Raw genomic sequence first — 19421 nt, forward strand, 5'->3', positions numbered from 1 at the left:
GGTGCCAGTGAATCAGTGTGCTCACCAGCCACAATGTCTACGCCACCTTCTGCCCAGCCTTGCCCACTTTTCAGGCTGTGCTGGCTTAATTCATGTTCCCTGGTATAAACACAATTGTAACCCCTTGGGTTCAAAAACCAAGACTTTGCTTCTCTTCAGGCAATCGCTGAGGTTCTCTCCCCAGTGATCCCAAGCACTGCCCCCCTTTCCCCTTCCACTGCCTTGGACTGAGGTCCCTGTGACCTCTGTCCCCTGCTCTGTGTCCAGGACTCTGCTTCTCTGAGACCTTCTGCCTGGCCCTGAGTTCTGGGCCTCGTCCTCTAACATGATTACAGTAAAAAAATAATCTCAGAAAGAGCCACTTTCTTCTAACACTGAACAAGGAACTTAATTAGAATAAGAGGGGGAAAAAACAACAACCCAGCACTGTCTTCTGCTCAGTGCATTTTGTGAAGAGAAATATGTTCTGACATGTGACGAAGCTATTATGCTGTAGTGAGCTTTTAATACCCTGCTGAATGTATACATGTCAAACAAAGTTGCAGCAGCATTTGATCACACTACACACTTTTGCCCTGGGCTAGAAATATAAACAGGACTATAACACATGAACTGTGTCCATTTTCTTCTCTGACACATTTATTCCCAGGCATGAATATCACACTGATGGAAATATGCTGTTGCTAACAGAATAGCAATATAATATCATGCATGCTAGAACTGTAACTGCACCTGTCGCATATTTACCTTATTTAGGCCTATGAGCATAGGGCAAGAGGAAATCATATGGTGGATGTAGCTGCATTCATTATGGCTAACTGCATTTACACAAGCATAGAGTGGCTCTGTCTGCAGCACTGCACTCTAGTAGACCAAAACAATGTAGATCTAGACATTGTTTTGGGCTTTAAGCATAACAGTATGCCACAGAATCGTCCAAAGGTAAAACGAGAGCAGCATTTTGTGTTGAAGTGCTATCAGATATCATTCAAATGGACCATCATTTAGACTTCTCACCACTGGCATCTCAATGCAGCTAGAACTAGAATATCTTTTTTTTTTTTGGTCCTAAAATGCTCTGTGATCAGAGATGAATGTTCGCTAAATTTCTAGCCATATTAAAAAAAAAAAGCTAAAACCTCTTGATTAGTCTGCATAATTTTGCTGAAATGGGTGTGTTGAGGAGAGAGTGATCTCCATGTTGGTCAGCATGAGAGATAAGTGCTCCCAGGCTGAATGAAGCAGCATGAGCAGGAAGTGTAACTGGTCACAGTGCACTAAGGCCTCACATTGCAGGGCTGAATTAAAGGACCCTGGGCCCTACTCACACTCTATACTGGGCCTTGGGGCCACCGATGCAGTAGAGAAGACATATGGCAAGAGCGGCAGCATAGCCCTCCTTCCACTTCCAAGCAGAGTCAGAGCAATACCTCCAAAGTAGGGAATCAGGTCGGCTGGAGGTGGGTATGGGGCCAGGAGGCTTCTTCTTGCTAGTGGCCTCCTGCTGGAGACTGCCTGCAGACATTTCCGCACTGGCTTAACGATCAATGTCACTTAACTCTCGGAGCTGCAGTACTCGCTCTACATCAGTGGACAATAAAAGCTGGTGTGTGAAAACTCCGTTCAGATTTCAGTCCACTCCCAGGTAACCTAAACTATTCTAGTCTGTTCAGAGGTTTACCACTGTGGATGCAGTAGAAGTATATTTCAGTGGTAATTTAAAATGTCCAAGCAGTGGCTGCAGCTTTTACACGTAGTTTAGGGAAGAGCCTTTTACATCAGCTTCCACCGAGGATAGTGCTGGATGGAGTCCCTCAGCATTCACAGTAAATGCAACGTGATGGATGGTGGTTTTGGGAGTTAAAACTATGGCTGTGGACTTTTTCGACTACATTCCAGTTACCAATCTTGTGACACAAAACAACCATAAACCTAGTGTAACCAGCCAGTTAAGATGGATTCACAGCCACTCAGTGTCCCCAGAGTGGTACAGTGCAGTCAGATCACATCTGGCCCCTTATATTGGATACTAATCTACATGTTTTAAGACAGCCTCTGAAATGTGTTAGTTCTCTCCTTTCTTCTAATCACTGTTAAACATCAACATAACTTTGCACAAGTGTCCTTTGTAGACTAATATCTACTGATGACTGGAAAACAGCTGGTGTGGAAGCTATGCCATATGGTAGTTACTTATGGCAATATAAACCTAATTGAGCATTGATGGTGATATAATCTCTGGATGCTTTATCTGTTATTTATTGCTGGTGTGTCAGCGAGAGGGCAGCTTCAAGAATCCAGTTCTTCTGGTTGTAGGTAAATGGTAATGAGTCACCTCCATCTCCTCGTTAATGTCACTTTATAGTCACTATAGAAACAAATAACTCTGTGTGGTTTTGGGTACAGATCACTTTGAATAATATACATTCTCTATAACATCCAAACTTCTCAGTCATTTCAATGCCTCCTCTGTTCTGTCTTTTAAAACACAGCAGAGTATGGTTGGAAGCTTAGGAGTTTAGCACAGCAGGAGGAAAGAGTCAATTTCAACTTTGCAGGGCCACACCTGATCCCAAGATGACATACAATAGTAACTTTGCCTTGTACATTTCACAGGTCACTGCCACCTCCGGCTTTCCACTCAAAGAAACTCTGTGACCTGTGAATGTTTTTAGCTTGATATTGGGGACTTCAAGATGTAGCTCTTTAAACTCTACATCGTTGTTTTTAGGTAGCAAGGATAGTGTGTCCAAATTGCATAACCTTGGGCTGACAGATTTTTTTTTCCAACTTCTATCATAATTTCTGGATGCTTTTTCAATTTTACAGACTTTACAGTAGAAATGAGCAGGTCGATTCTCTGGTGGATTTCACCCTCTTCAGCAAAATTTTCCAAACTCTCACATGTAGCCTTCACTTATTTTAATTTGGATACATTTATTTTTCTTTTACCCTCTGTTTGTAATCCTCTGAGTTGTCACGAGTCTAATTGCAGAGAGGAAGCCATAACACCTTCTAAAATAACCTGAAATAGTTTTCTATACCTAGAAATGCCCCAATTTTATTTATTCCACAGCTAACATGACAAATATGTGTTTTACCCACAAACTCCTGCAGAGGGGTTTGGGGATCAAAGTTTGTTAAAAAAATCAATATGCAGAAAAACATCATAAGTGGAAAGCATTTTTCAATGTAAATATTGTATGTTTATAGTGCCACACGTGTATTTTTAAAACACAAACAAATTTCTGGTCCAGTCTGGATACAATTGTTATTCTTCTGCTTTATTACAAGCATCTTCAGATCAAATCATTAACATTACAGGAGGAAAAAATGAAGCTCCTATAATTATGTGAGTTTACCACAAGGTGGCATGTAACAGTCATACATCTTTTTCTAGGAATAACATCTAAGTTTAAAACATAGCCTGTGCAGCTATGCCTATAGTGAACTGAGAACATAAATATTATAACTTGAACAAAGTTCTGTTTATAGTTACACTGGTGCAAAATCCAGAAGAAATCTGCTGACTTCAATGGATTTACTCCAGACTTAGTATGACAGCCAGCAAATCTAGCCGGTAATATTTAAATGTGCTAGTATATTATTTCTTTAATCAAAAACAAAAGCATCAGAAATGTTGAGGACTGTATTCAACTGGGGCTAATACAAGTGACATTAGAAAGAGATTAAAATCGAACTGAAACCCAAAAGAGTCATATTGTGCAACATTAAACATTACATTTTTCAAGAATATTCTTCTTTGACTGTATGAGATGTTAACTAACTTCAAATACCTACAGGTAGGTATATTTTTCACCGTTCAGAGATTAATCTAAATACCATATCTTGGGGAATATTTTTAATTCACTTAAGCATCACAATGGTTATCTACTTGGGTTAACTATTTGCAAACACAGTGGGCTTGATTCTCCTGTTACCCTGGTGTAAACCAGGAGCTAACTCCATTGAAGTTACAATGTAATACTACTGCAAAGGACAAGAGACTCGATCATGGTTTGGGAGTTAAATTCTGTGTTCAGTTACACTATTGTAAATCCACAGGAAATCCACTGAAGTCAGTGGAGTTACTCTAGATTTAAACTGATGTATCTAGGAAGAATTCAGCCTCTTGTATGTGATATGATACATCCTATTTTAATGCCCGGGATGTCCATAATAAGTTTAGTGACCTGCTTAATCAAACAGCTAAACAGACTCTCTCTTAAATTGTAGCACCTAAAGCAGTCAATACGAGGTTTGCTTCAAAACATCAAAATACTGGCACTTCTGAATAGCAGCAGCAGTATATGCTGATATTATTTCTGTTATTGCTGCAAATATTTACAAAGCTCCTATCACTGTGATATCTATCCACAGTATAAACCATTTATGAAGAGCCAAATATCATGAGAATAAAGAGCACCTACTCCGTGCCTTTCTGCAGTAGCTGACTCATTTTCCTTGAAGAGACCCAAGAGGGAGGGTAATATCTAGATGATTGACTAGGAGAGCCCAACTGGAAAGATTAATTTTATATCTCACCTTGAATGCAGCCAGGCTGAGGCATAGACTGTTTTTGGAGGGACAGAATTCCAGGCAGGAGGGTCTGTCCCCAACAACCTGCCTTGATTCCCTTGAGCTGCACTCAAGAGGAAGCTAGCCAAAACACGGCCTCCAAATTAGTTGTCATAACTGGGTACAGTGGAAGGCAGTCTCTGAGATAGCTGGAGTTCACCTGCCTCTCCTCCGCCCCTCCCCAAAAATCCCTGACAGATTTTAGCAATATGCCTTTCAACCTTTCTCAGATTTCTGCCCAAGGTGAGTCTCAAATTGTCACTGGCTGGGTGAGTTCAGAATCAAAGGCTTACTATTTATTCTTCTGAACTATCCACCTGCAGTGCAAGCTTTCCACCTACAAATCCTCTTAGCCTCGCTCTAAGTGTGACCTATCTGGTTGACCCTTAGTCAAGAGTCTAGCAGGAGAGTCAAAGTCATTTCTAATACTGTTCTGAATTTTGCTCCCCCACAGGGCTAGTGGGTGCCATGCACTCTCTGGAGGTAACCCTCAAGCGAGTGAGACCCTTGTGCCAGGTTCAGAGCCGTGGCTGGATCTCTAGGTCTAGGTAAAAGAACATGGACAGAATATACCCTTAGAAAAGCTGTTTATCTGGGGAGTTGTATCTCAGGAATCCCTTGGTTAAATTACCCCACATTTGGATCTCTTACCCATACCCCATACTCCCATGAGGAACACCGAATTCCAAGGCAACCTGTGTAACCATACAGATTTTAGAGCACCGAGAAAAGACATTCTTTAAACAGAAGTCTCGTCAACCTTAACTATAGTGGCATGCCTGGTGAGAAAACACCCTCAGTTCATTGAACAAACTTTGTCATTGCAAGTCCAGCAAAGCTTCTGCCGTATCTGGACTGAGCCTAAGTCAGATGGGTTTCAATCGGTCCTTATCTCTGTCCCATGCTAGGACAGTAAAGGAAAACAGAAAAGGTTATTAGCATAATGCTGACAGAATTTCTACCACTTGGGGTTCTTTTGGAGACAAAGCCCCAGTCTGAGACCTCAATGAAAGGAAGGAGTGAGCTGTCTCAAAGCAATAATCTTCACTAGGTTCCTTAGTTGAATACCTCTTTACTGGCAGCACTGATGTCTGCGGACAGATCTAGTGATATCAGCATGGACATCTGGCCTCTGTCCATGCCCTGAGGAGATCACTGAATGGCAAATAATGCTGTTTTCATTCCAAAAGTCACTCTTGAAGCCCAAATGATGGGAATCCAAAAAATTAGAGGGTGACAGTTGTAGCTTGAGTTGGCCTGCAACCACTTTCCAAATGACCTTCCTCAGAAAAGGGCTGAAGTTGGTAAGGCTGTTGCTGCCCAGTGCAATTTTTTGAGGAAGGACCAGGTAATAGCATGTTTAAAATTCTTCAGGGCTTTCTATTTTCCATGCAGGCATTGACAGAGTAAATGGCCCAGACAGCCTTCACTGGCTTTGACCAGCCGAGAAGGACAAGGACCCCATCCATCTGATGCAAACTATAATGCATAACTCACCTTGACAACTGAAGTTTACCTCATGCATCAAGTTGAACGAGGAACTTCTGAAGCATCAAGAACCTTTGACTGCATGACTGGATGAAATTTGATTTGTGAAGACTGAGTTGCCTTTTCCCTCCAGTAACAATATGGTGCATGATGCTTTGGAAAGATTGTCCCAAATCTGATCAATCTTTCCTGAAACAGAATTCTTTACAGTGGGAGGCACCCACCTCAAACTAAATTGCTGCTGTAGTGACATAAACCTAATGATGGTTATATATCTGACAATGCATGAATAATGCCCCCATACAACATGGGGAAACTTGGATTTAAGCTTTCTAAGAATATCATTCCAGCAGTGCTATATTTTTGCTGCCATAGAGAAAGATGGAAAATGTAGGCTTCCGGCCATGCCCCAACAGTCAACCACTCAATAACCAGCTATAAAACAGTATGGGCTGAATTCTTTGAAACTCCCCTGGAACTAAATTGGCATTATTAAGACAGCCTGACAAAACATCCCTGTTCATTAGGTATCAAATCTCTTGCAATGTGGTGATTCCCAGGTGTGACACATACTCTGTGGCATTATAACTTGGGGGTACCTTCAAGCACAAACTCAAAGGGCCCAGTGTCATGGTTGCCTCCTTATGCTAGAGGAAGATCTGTGGAATTTCTACATCTCCCACAGTGAAGAGTGCTCTGGATGAGTAAAGACGTTAAGGTATTCAAAAATCTTGCCATTCATTGCTCTTTTGGAACCAATGACTCTAAGCATACATTCTCAAAATGGATTATCTTGCTCCATTTGATATTCCCACAGGGGCTATGTTCTCTTTGTCTCTGGAGCCCTGGCTATTATGGTTCACACACTTTTGACAGACACTCCTTCGGAGAATAATTCATCAGAGATGACTCAGGCTAATTCTTCTTCCTTCACCTGCCCCATCACACTGTGTGGTTACTGTTTATTGGCTATGGTTTACCTTTTAGTGTGAAATATTACAATGTCCATTTTCTTTCTCTGGCGACACCAAGCAGCAATTTTAGGAGTAATTCACTGACAGCTGTCGTCGTACTTGGCTCTTCTTCAACTTCATGCATAAACTGACTATGAAAGTTCTCGGTTTCAGGTAAGAGGGACTCATGGTTCTAATATTATGAAGTTAAAAATCACATAAGCAGACAAATCAAGATTATATTTTCAGCAGACTCTAATAACTTTCCTGTATCTATCATGCTATCAATGTCAAAATTTTATAAGACTCCTGTATGAATACTTCATTTGACACCAGTCTACATTAAGAAAGGAAAAATGTCTATTTCAGGTACTTAAAATACTAAAACCATGAAAGATGCTGCTCTAGTTTAAAGCCCTCCTCACTGGCTAACGTAGTGAGGAGGGCTTTAAACTAGGTTCACCGGGGGAAGGAGACCAAAGCCCTGAGGTAAGTGGGGAAGTGGGATACCAGGAGAAAGCACGAGCAGGAGAGCGCGAGAGGGGAGGGCTCCTGCCTCATACTGAGAAAGAGGGGCGATCAGCGAGTTATCTCAAGTACCTATACACAAATGCAAGAAGCCTGGGAAACAAGCAGGGAAAACTGGAAGTCCTGGCCAAGTCAAGGAATTTTGATGTGATTGGAATAACAGAGACTTGGTGGGATAACTCACATGATTGGAGTACTGTCATGGATGGATATAAGCTGTTCAGGAAGGACAGACAGGGCAGAAAAGGTGGGGGAGATGCACTGTCTGTAAGGGAGCAGTATGACTGCTCAGAGCTCCCGTATGAAACTGCAGAAAACCTGAAAGTCTCTGGATTAAGTTTAGAAGCATGAGCAACAAGGATGATGTCATGGTGGGAGTCTACTATAGACCACCGGACCGGGGGGATGAGGTGGACGAGGCTTTCTTCTGGCAACTAATGGAAGTTACTAGATCACAGGCCCTGGTTCTCATGGGAGACTTCAATCACCCTGATATCTGCTGGGAGAGATGCAGCGGTGCACAGACAATCCAAGAAGTTTTTGGAAAGTGTAGGGGACAATTTCCTGGTGCAAGTGCTGGAGGAACCAACTAGGGGCAGAGCTCTTCTTGACCTGCTGCTCACAAACCGGGAAGAATTAGTAGGGGAACCAAAACTGAATGGGAACCTGGGAGGCAGTGACCATGAGATGGTCGAGTTCAGGATCCTGACACAAGGAAGAAAGGAAAGCAGCAGAATACGGACCCTGGACTTCAGAAAAGCAGACTTTGACTCCCTCAGGGAACTGATGGGCAAGATCCCCTGGGAGAATAACATGAGGGGGAAAGGAGTCCAGGAGAGCTGGCTGTATTTTAAAGAATCCTTATTGAGGTTACAGGGACAAACCATCCCGATGTGTAGAAAGAATAGTAAATATGGCAGGCAACCAGCTTGGCTTAACAGTGAAATCCTTGCTGATCTTAAAACACAAAAAAGAAGCTTACAAGAAGTGGAAGATTGGACAAATGACCAGGGAAGAGTATAAAAATATTGCTCGGGCATGCAGGAGTGAAATCAGGAAGGCCAAATCACACCTGGAGTTGCAGCTAGCAAGAGATGTTAAGAGTAACAAAAAGGGTTTCTTCAGGTATGTTAGCAACAAGAAGAAAGTCAAGGAAAGTGTGGGTCCCTTACTGAATGAGGGAGGCAACCTAGTGACAGAGGATGTGGAAAAAGCTAATGTACTCAATGCTTTCTTTGCCTCTGTCTTCACGAACAAAGTCAGCTCCCAGACTACTGCACTGGGCAGCACAGCCTGGGGAGGAGGTGACCAGCCCTCTGTGGAGAAAGAATTGGTTCAGGACTATTTAGAAAAGCTGGATGTGCACAAGTCCATGGGGCCGGATGCGTTGCATCCGAGAGTGCTAAAGGAGTTGGCGGATGTGATTGCAGAGCCATTGGCCATTATCTTTGAAAACTCATGGCGATCGGGGGAAGTCCCGGACAACTGGAAAAAGGCTAATGTAGTGCCCATCTTTAAAAAAGGGAAGGAGGAGGATCTGGGGAACTACAGGCCAGTCAGCCTGACCTCAGTCCCTGGAAAAATCATGGAGCAGGTCCTCAAGGATTCAATTCTGAAGTACTTAGAGGAGAGGAACGTGATCAGGAACAGTCAGCATGGATTCACCAAGGGCAAGTCATGCCTGACTAATCTAATTGCCTTCTATGACGAGATATCGGGCTCTGTGGATGAAGGGAAAGCAGTGGACGTGTTGTTCCTTGACTTTAGCAAAGCTTTTGACACTGTCTCCCACAGTATTCTTACCAGCAAGTTAAAGTAGTATGGGCTGGATGAATGGACTATAAGGTGGATAGAAAGCTGGCTAGATTGTCGGGCTCAACGGGTAGTAATCAACAGCTCCATGTCTAGTTGGCAGCAGGTATCAAGTGGAGTGCCCCAAGGGTTGGTCCTGGGGCCGGTTTTGTTCAATATCTTCCTTAATGATCTGGAAGATGGTGTGGATTGCACCCTCAGCAAATTTGCAGATGACACTAAACTGGGAGGAGAGGTAGATACGCTGGAAGGGAGGGATAGGATACAGAGCGCCCTAGACAAATTGGAGGATTGGACCAAAAGAAATCTGATGAGGTTCAACAAGGACAAGTGCAGAGTCCTGCACTTAGGACAGAAGAATCCCATGCATCGCTACAGACTAGGGACCGAATGGCTCAGCAGCAGTTCTGCAGAAAAGGACCTTGGGCTTACAGTGGACAAGAAGCTGGATATGAATCAACAGTGTGCTCTTGTTGCCAAGAAGGCCAATGGCATTTTGGGATGTATATGTAGGGGCATTGCCAGCAGATCGAGGGACGTGATCTTTCCCCTCTATTCGACATTGGTGAGGCCTCATCTGGAGTACTGTGTCCAGTTTTGGGCCCCACACTACAAGAAGGATGTGGAAAAATTGGAAAGAGTCCAGCGGAGGGCAACAAAAATTATTAGGGGACTGGAACACATGACTTATGAGGAGAGGCTGAGGGAACTGGGGATGTTTAGTCTATGGAAAAGAAGAATGAGGGGGGATTTGATAGCTGCTTTCAACTACCTGAAAGGGGGTTCCAAAGAGGATGGATCTAGACTGTTCTCAGTGGTAGCTGATGACAGAACAAGGAGTAATGGTCTCAAGTTGTGGTGGGGGAGATTTAGGTTGGATATTAGAAAAAACTTTTTCACTAGGAGGGTGGTGAAACACTGGAATGAGTTACCTAGGGAAGTGGTGGAATCTCCTTCCCTAGAAGTTTTTAAGGTCAGGCTTGACAAAGCCCTGGCTGGGATGATTTAATTGGGGATCGGTCCTGCTTTGAGCAGGGGGTTGGACTAGATGACCTCCTGAGGTCCCTTCCAACCCTGATATTCTATGATTCTATGATTCAAAGTAAACACTATATGACTTGGCAGATACTGTGAAGGACTGCACCTCTAAGACAACCATACATGATTTACTATACTCTCTAATTTTTGCAAGATGTTGATTAAATTTTGGAGGAAGACTTTTCATAATTACATCCTGCATTGTCTTTTTAAAGTCAGGAAAGGGTGCATACTTACATGGGCAAGATTCTGCCAGGACCTGTGTATAAGCAGTTGCCTCGAGTTCAGGAGGAATTGCATAGATGCATCTGAGGGCAGACATTGGGACTATTTTACAATATCTTGCAGCAAATTTTTGTATGGTTATAAGATGTTTAATCTTAATGAGAATGACATCCTGGCCTCTCCCACCAGGTGTCACTGCAAAGTCACATTACAGTATCTAGCAATGATAACATTCGATGCAGACAAACTGTGGATTATGAACCTATGTAAAGGTCACTGCTGAGTAAAATAATCTCTTCTCATTTTTTTTTCTCTCTACTCTGCTAGCCAAAAATAAAATATAATAACAGTTGCTTTGTGTAAAGCTCAACAAAAGAACAGAGGTTCAATTGCAAATTGTGTGTACAAGTATCCTTTACTGTACAAAAATCTGTAAGAGATTGACATTTAAGATGCTGTTGCTGCCCAGTGCCACAGATATGGTGCTCCCTTTCTCACAATTAAGACAAACACCAATATCCTCGTGTTGTAACCAGAAAATCAGGGCTAGCTTTAAAGTCGAGCCAACACTAATCTGTCTACTTGAGGATGTCAGTTTCTGGATGACAGACTCGCAGGTCAACTTGCTGCTTGATCATCCCCTTTGACAGCCACACCAGATGGGGAAGAAATCCGCTGGAAAACAAGGTGCCTAAAAATCACATAGTCTGTCTGTAATGGGCAGCACTCACCACTTGAGCACCTCCTAGTGGCTGCATGTGGTACTGTAGTTCTCATCTCGTCCCTGGTGCCACCTGCAAGCTGCCAGCTGACCTTAGTGGGTCTTCCCTGGTTTGGGCATCTGGCTGAGTCACAAAGTCCAAATGAATCCCTTCCGGGATATTAAAGAGGCCAAAAAATAACAGCCTATTTGCTCTCACTAGGGTCTTCAGCCCTGCCTCTGAGCCCTTTAAATTTGACCCTTTATTCTGGCTCTAAAATAAGGCCTGTCTCCTACCTGGGGTTTATGCCACTTTACCTGTGGCTGGCACAGATACCTGGGCCTGCCCACTACTCTGGGTTCCAACCCAGGGACCATATAAATAGCAGCTACACACTGCTCGATTTCAGTTTGTTGCTGCTTCTTCTCTGGGCCTCCTCCTATCTGGCCCCATTTATTTCATCCTTACCTCAGGGCTAAGGTACTTTAGTCCTCTCTCCCTGCAAACCCAGCTTAAGCAAATGCAGCCAGAAACACTCTGGTTGTCCCTCGAGATCTGTTGGCCCAGAGAGGAGCACACTTCCTTGCCCTTCTGGTCAACACCAGGAACTGAACTGCTATGGTCCCACAGCTCCTTTTATCTGAGTCTGCTGGGCTCTGATTGGCTGCCTCCCTACGCAGGCTTAGACGACCATCTTCACTGGTCCTTTCCTGGGTCCGGAAGGACTGCAGGGCTTCTTGTATGGAGCTGCAAAGGCCAGGTATACTCTGTCACTCTGCCCTATATATCAACTCACAAAGCAGCTTCTATCACTTTGTGAGGGGCTACTTTCTATATCCAAGGAAATGTACACAAAAACCAAAAAGGAAGTGCTCAGTTTGATGGTATATAAACAGGGTAGACCTAGATAAGAGCCTAAATAAAATCCGTGCCTCCACTCTTGCAGAGCATGGCCAACAAACAAATGAAGTTCATGTTTTAAAGAGGCCCGAGGGAGAGCTCTATGAAGCTTGAAAGCTTGTCCCTTCCACCAACAGAAGTTGGTACGTTACCTTGTCTCTTTTAAATCCCCTCACGTTCTTCAAGCAGTACGAGGCCACACATCTAGCAGCACAAAGTGACTCCAGCTTCTAGATAACACTGTGGTTACAGACTGGCTAAAGAAGGCCAGATAGTGATTTTATGATAAACTCCTTTTTGTGCAGCGTAACTTCTCTGGTGGTTTGTATACTGGGCCTGAACTACAGTACTTACACACCACACACTGTTCATTACAGGTACTGCAGTAGTGTGTCAGCATGTATTTATTCATAGGCCTTTCTACGGTACTTAGCAACACAGTATTCTCAGCACTTCAGAACAGTTAAGCCCTTTTTAGCCTCACAACATGTGAGGTTGTGAAATATTTTTATGTCTTTGTTTTCAAGTGGGGAAACAGAGGTTCAAGGACGTTACGACTTTTCCAAGGTCACACAGCTCATCTGAGCTAAGAACAGAGTCTAGGTCCCATGACCCCTCATCCTCTGACTTATCAAGACCTCTGGACAGTATCTTCAGGTGTTCAGAATTTTGACAGTTATGAAGAGACATTAATAACAATGGGGGTGAGAATATTAGGTTTTGCTGTCAGAGCGTGTTATAACAAAATGCATGAGTGCAATGCATTCTAAAATTCACTACATTTTTTATGGACGTGTACACTGCTTTTGTCAAAATAGCACTTCATTTCACAGAAAACACTTTCAATCATGCCTCTAGTTATTTTAAATATCTTTACATTTCACTGTTTCTAACACACAGACACACACAAACTGACAGTTGTCACGCATAACAAATTACACCATTCTATAGTGGTTACTCATGTATATACATAGCTTGTTTACAGCCCCAGGACTCTCAAGGGGCATCCAACATAGATACCTGGAATGACTCTGTGGATCTGTTCTCTTTCTTCTATGCTATAACTTCATTTTTACATTAGACATGTAAACAGCATGGCAGAAGAAAGTGATAACAGACTATACCAAAGCACTAGAAATGTTTATTTTAGCTTCATAAAAACCATGCTTAATCTAGCCTTTCATGTTATAGTAATCTATGTATCAGCCCACAACCTTCCAGCTAAATGCACTAAGTAGATTAAGCTGCTACATCAGCTCTGATTGATTTGAAATGTTTTTCACTATATTATCAAGATACAACAGTTCAGCATAAGTACCTTGAAGAAAGTTTTCCCCCTTTGGCAGATTTACAAAAGCAAATGCTTAAAGTGAATCACAATGAATGTCTGCATTTTTATAGGGGAGGAAAAAAAAACACCTTTCAAATCCACTCTAAAGCTGCTTTTGCTTCCGGATTTACCAAAACCATCTGATTAATACTAGATGGTACCTATTTTATTGTGACAAAAGCAATCACGTTATGAAGAAAAACGGTCCCTCTGGGGGCTGTCATTTGTATTAACCAGTAGCAGGGGCACACCAATAGATGCAGACTACCTGCAAAAGGGTTTTATAATCCTACTCTTTAAATTTGAAATTTGGGAAGTTTTTTGTACTGCATTTGGAGAAGGTACTAAATAGGTCATAAATTGTAACCATCACCCAAATGACTACTCAGTAGAGCCTCAGCTGCTAACATTATCAGAGGTCATAAACATCAGTGACAACAAGAACACAAGAGAAAAGGAGAACACTCTCATTCTTTATGCCAATACTGCAGCCTTCACTGTAGCTCATTCTCTGACTATATGGTGCATATATTTGTACAGATGGAGTGAGATCTTTGCATTTTTTCAGAATCCACCCCAAGAACTTGCTGAGATGTTAACAGCACAAACAACTATAAATATAAGGAGTACTTGTGGCACCTTAGAGAAGGTGCCACAAGTACTCCTTTTCTTTTTGCGAATATAGACTAACACGGCTGTTACTCTGAAAACTATAAATATGGTACTGAACATCTGGCCTATCTACACAGGAGAGGTGGGGGAGACATTGCTGTAGGAACCTGTGAAAAAGGCAGAGTACTAAGAGATGATCCTGAGATGCAAAATTTAGCTCTTTGCTCAGATTTCAATTAGCTTCACATTCAGGCATGTTTGGATTCATGGTTTTGGTTTGGCTCATTAGAGAAAGGCAGTACTGCAGAGCACATATTAGTAGTGGGAAGGTGGCCGCCATCAGCAGGGATATTACAGCACAGCACAATGCAGGCAGCTAGGGAAACCCTGGCTGCACTGAAACTGATGTTAAAATTCGCATTGACTTCAATAGGGCCAGGATTTCACTCTTGGACTCCAACTTCCACTGGTCTTGGTGATTCCTTTAGTACTATTGAGCTCCTAACTTCCTCTGGACTTCCCACCCAACCCAAATTCAGTGTGCCTACAGGGCTCCTGAGCTCCACAGACTTGCCCTGGGCACACCAGATCCTTTAGCCCTCCTGCTTGCTTACTGTCCATTTGGTTTCACCCAGTCATCAATTCTCTGCTCCCCAGCAATCAATATCTTGATTCCTACTTCCAGCCCCAGCGTTGCCTCCTACAGACTTTTTAAATCTGTAGAACCCAGTGGAGATCACATCAGGCTCATGGGAAGACGGGGAATCAAGGTAGGAAGCCTGGGGGATGCTGCAATGTGGAAGGGTGCTCACTTATGGAAACCAGCTGGGAACCAGAGACCATCCAGAGCTCCTAAGATGCACAGAGTGGCTCTGCTCCCTGGTTCTTCTGCTCACAATTCCCTGAGGAGTGTGGGGCCTATGGGCTAGACCAGAGAGACAGGTCTGCAAAACTCAGATTCTGAACTCCACCTCAAAACTTAGCGGGTGTTTCTACCTAGGGTTTTGCTCTGGACCCTTCTCTACCCTTTTCGTGGGGACTGGTCACTCTATTATTCAAATATAAACTGTTTTCAGTCACATAGTCTGTGACACTGTTAGCATCACAGACAAAAGGCTTAAGTATGATCATCATATCACAATGAAATTACCAAGAAACAAATGGATACTGTGGACCTGATTCTGCAACCCTTACTCCCACTGAGTTGCACTTTCAGTGGGGTTACTTATTTTGTATGTGCTATTCAGTGTAAGGGAAGCAGAATCAGGCCCTGTACATTTACATTGTATTCGATCACAGAATCATTTATTTTATCAGTAAATTAACACAGCTTTAACAAGAAATTTTTTATAAAGGACAAAACTGAAAATCAATGTCATGTAAGAAGTAACCCGAGCAATCCATTAATTGAATAAAAACGTGTGTCAGCATAACATCAGCATCACTGTATGCTAGCTTGATCACTTGGAGTTCACTGACATGATAAACTCCTTCTGTCAGCATTATGCCCTGTACGCAGCGCACTTTGAGAAGACCTTATGTACTAAATGCTGTTTATCAGCAAAACAGAGATACTGATATGTACACTTGACCTTCAGAGTCGCAACAAGGAAACCTCATCTCTTTAGGAAAAATTAGATTAAATCAGCATTTTGCAACAACCCATCAGCCACTCTGACTAACTGCAAAATGCTTTACAGGGAAAATGTTCCATGCAGTGTCATTGCAGCCATGTTTATCTTCAGGTATTAGAGAGACACAGAGCTCTGTGTAAGCTCGAAAGCTTGTCTCTCTCACCAACAGAATAAAAGATATCACCTTGTCTCATTACAGGGAAAATGTTAACGGTTAAGTATTCTGTGATGCATAAGTATTTCAGCTTCAACGTATATTTAATCATCAAAAACAATGACAAACAGGTAGCAAACACTTCCACGACGTGTGCATACAATTTAGGGCCCCGAGTCTTTGGGAGTGATGACTGAAAAACGGCTGGTTTTAGTTTTCTGGTTCTTGAGGCCAGTTCCTTACCAGCCTTAACTCTGGCACAAGGTAGAATAGCCTAGGGGTTGCTCTACCCTATGCCAGCTAGCAGTGGCACACAAGGGGACATCTGCCAACTGAGAATAGCAGACGTGCAACATTGTATTAGCTATGGCCCTCCTGCCCTTATGGGACCATTAGGTGGAGTAGGAGTCAACTGCACTGGCTCTGTGCCAGCTGAGGACTTCCCCATGCCAAGGAAATTCTCAGCTACCTAGATCTGCACAGCTTCCAGCTTCTTTGTGCTACCTGGTCTGGTACAAAAGGGCCAGAGCACCTGGTTCTAGAAATCTAAACCAGAGGTTTTTTTGTTAACTTCTTACCCTTATCCCCCAACCCCTTCCCCACACACACGTCTGTCACTTACTGTGATTAGAAAATAAGCACGTCTGATGGAAACCTTGAGTTATTGCAGGTGTCATTATGTAATGAAGCTGTTCTGTTCATTAACACCCTGTGATTTGTCACCCTTGAAACAGGGGGGGAAGCCCTGGAAAATACAATTCTTACATCCTCTCACATTATTGCCAGTTCAGCACTTCAGTTAACTGTTGGAACAGCTGAAATTCCAACTAATGGGCCACAGTCCTGAGAAGTCAAATGTTTCACTTCTAATTTTACCCCATACTACAAATCTAGAGCTTAAACTCATAACTAACTGCAGCCTTCAATATTGTGTCCTACCTTCATATAGCCAGTCGCTGAGGCCATTGAAAATAACACCTTCCTTTCCAGTGGAGACCACTCGGATGGCTTGTTTCCCCACATGAGCACAGTAATAGATGTTATTCTCAAAGATAAATATCTAATTTGAAGGGAAAAGGAAAAGAGAACACTGGTAAGCAGGGAGTCCATTATAAAACAGTGCATTGCTTTCACAACAATCAGCAGTACATGGTGATAGATCACATTTCTACAGCAACTTTTAACAAAAAAGGATCCCAAAGCCTTTTATCAAGTATATTGCTAGCTCCTCAGCTGATTTAAGCTGGCATAGTTCCATTGACTTTAACAGAACCCGTTAAAGTATTTCTTCACTCATTACTAAAACATTGTCATCACTTTAGATAATGAAATATGGCAGTTAAACAGCAATGATCTGCAGCTTAAGGGCAAGAAGTGAAAAATACCATATCCTCCTAGTAGTTTCTGAAACATGGAGCATAGACCACTGATGGTCTGAAGAACATTTGCTGTGTGGAGACCTGGCTGGTCATAGAAGGCTGGTTCTCCTTGTCTGTAGAAGAATGTGTTTCCTTAAAAGATAGCTGATGGTGTATTAAATACTTTTTTAATAGTGATTTCAATGCAAGGTCTGGCTGTAGATGCTACAAGAATGACATGTCCTCCTGAATAGGAGGGGAAGTGGGCTGTGTGACTACTAGTGTCTTGGAAGGTGGCCCTCAAGACATTTTAGATTCTCTATTAACATGTGGCCCATATTGAAAGGGCTGCGAAATCTCCTGCCACACCCTATTGAAATTACTGGGTAATTTTAGGTTGTTGGAAGGTAATTACCCAAACTGAAATTTGGCCAGGACATGAACATTAATATGCATACTCTTGAGACAGGTGACAGGGGATCCTTAATTCATAGATTCCAAGGCCAGAATGGACCACTGTGATCATCTAGTCTGTCCTCCTATAATGACAATGACTGGTCAGGACCAAAGAGCCTGACCTTGGAAACCTTTACTCACACAGGTAGCTCTACTCACTCAGTGGGACTATCTGCATGAGTAAAGACTACTGGCATGAGTAAAGGTTTGCAGCATCACACCTCAAGGGTTTATGAACAGTCAAGAATTCAAGCCTACAGCTAGGCTCCTAACTAAGTATCTGGTTTGCAAAGTACCAAGTACCCACAGATCCTGCTTAAGTCAACAGAACCTGGTGGATGCTGGGCTCTTCCGAAAATTAGGCCTCTTATTTAGGTGTTTAAATATGGACGTAAGAGCAAAACTGTAAGCACACATTCTTGAAAATCTTGGTCCTTGGCCTCAATCTTTGTCCTTATCTCTGGCTAAACACTGTTTCCTGTATCACTGTCACATGCAATAAAGGGATGGTTTTTTGGGGTGGGGGTGGGGTTGTTTTCTCTGTAGCAAGTTTCATCCTTTTAAAAATAACATCTTGCTTTGAAAAATACTATTAAACTTCATTCTACTAGGCTGCAGAGATGCAAGGCACAGAAGTATCAGCAAAGCAATTCAGTTGGAAAGACAAATTGTTAATGACATTTAATGGACGTTTAAGGGTGGGATTTTTATACATTTAATGCTATTGGAACAAATGTTAAGTATCTTTTCCACGATACAAGAATGCAATTTCTTACACTGTACTTATGAAAAGGTAGAACTGGAAAAAATATTTGCTTTCAATTCATGTTTCACATCCTATTACAGTAGTGTTTCAACCAGAGATGAGTTACAAAGCTGCCAAAAGCAAGTATAGATCCAAATTTAATTTCAGCAGCTGTTATGGTGAATTTGCCTGGGGTAAAAAGTAGAACTAAAACTGTAACTTGTTTTATTCTTTTTCAGCCTACATGAGTTTTTGAGCTAAAAAGAGCTGCATCCAATTAATGTATTCTGAAAGTAAAAATATGCTGTGACAGATATTAAATTCTCCTCTCTCTCCTGCCTTTATTTTTATTTTTAGTATGCAGATAAAACAAATGAGAGGTACTGTGCATAGACTGTTATATTAACTAACAATTTTGCATATGCTGAAGTTTAGATGCACACAAAAAGTCAGGACTAAGCAGAACAACATACTGTAAGAAGAATACTGGATTTTTCTTTTACACTTCTAAAACCAGCACTCTCCCTCGTGGATGAAATTAAAAAAAAAATCAAAGTGATGCTGTGGTCACGAAAACTGAACACAAATCAAACTCTAAGCCACATAGAACCAGGGTACCTGATTATGATCATATCGCCATCGGTATAAATCCATTCACTGACTTCAGTGAAACTACTCTTGACTTACAGAGTCAAGCCCAGAGGTGTCCAAACTTTGCTCAGACACACTGTAAACTAGCAAGGAGCCCAAACGACTACAGCTAATTTGCATTAAAGAGAGAACTAGCAAGGAGCCCAAACGACTACAGCTAATTTGCATTAAAGAGAGCAAATTGTGGCCACTGTGTGTGTGTGTGGGCAGGAGGTCTGTGTCTTCATCTGTCAAATAACTAGCACATCGTGGGTGCTA

The 19421-nt window shown here is 42.4% G+C and overlaps 1 protein-coding gene across 1 annotated transcript in view; it reads right to left on the reverse strand.

Moving 5' to 3' along the window:
* DPP6 (dipeptidyl peptidase like 6) overlaps nucleotides 1-19421 on the reverse strand; it is a 614028-nt gene that overhangs the window by 130545 nt on the left and 464062 nt on the right. Inside the window, exon 8 of the mRNA XM_077809495.1 lies at nucleotides 16893-17013. Coding sequence (XP_077665621.1) covers nucleotides 16893-17013 — 121 coding nt within the window. The remainder of the gene's footprint in view (nucleotides 1-16892; nucleotides 17014-19421) is intronic.

This window comes from Eretmochelys imbricata, chromosome 2, assembly GCF_965152235.1.
Source record: "Eretmochelys imbricata isolate rEreImb1 chromosome 2, rEreImb1.hap1, whole genome shotgun sequence".
Classification (NCBI taxonomy): domain Eukaryota; kingdom Metazoa; phylum Chordata; order Testudines; family Cheloniidae; genus Eretmochelys; species Eretmochelys imbricata.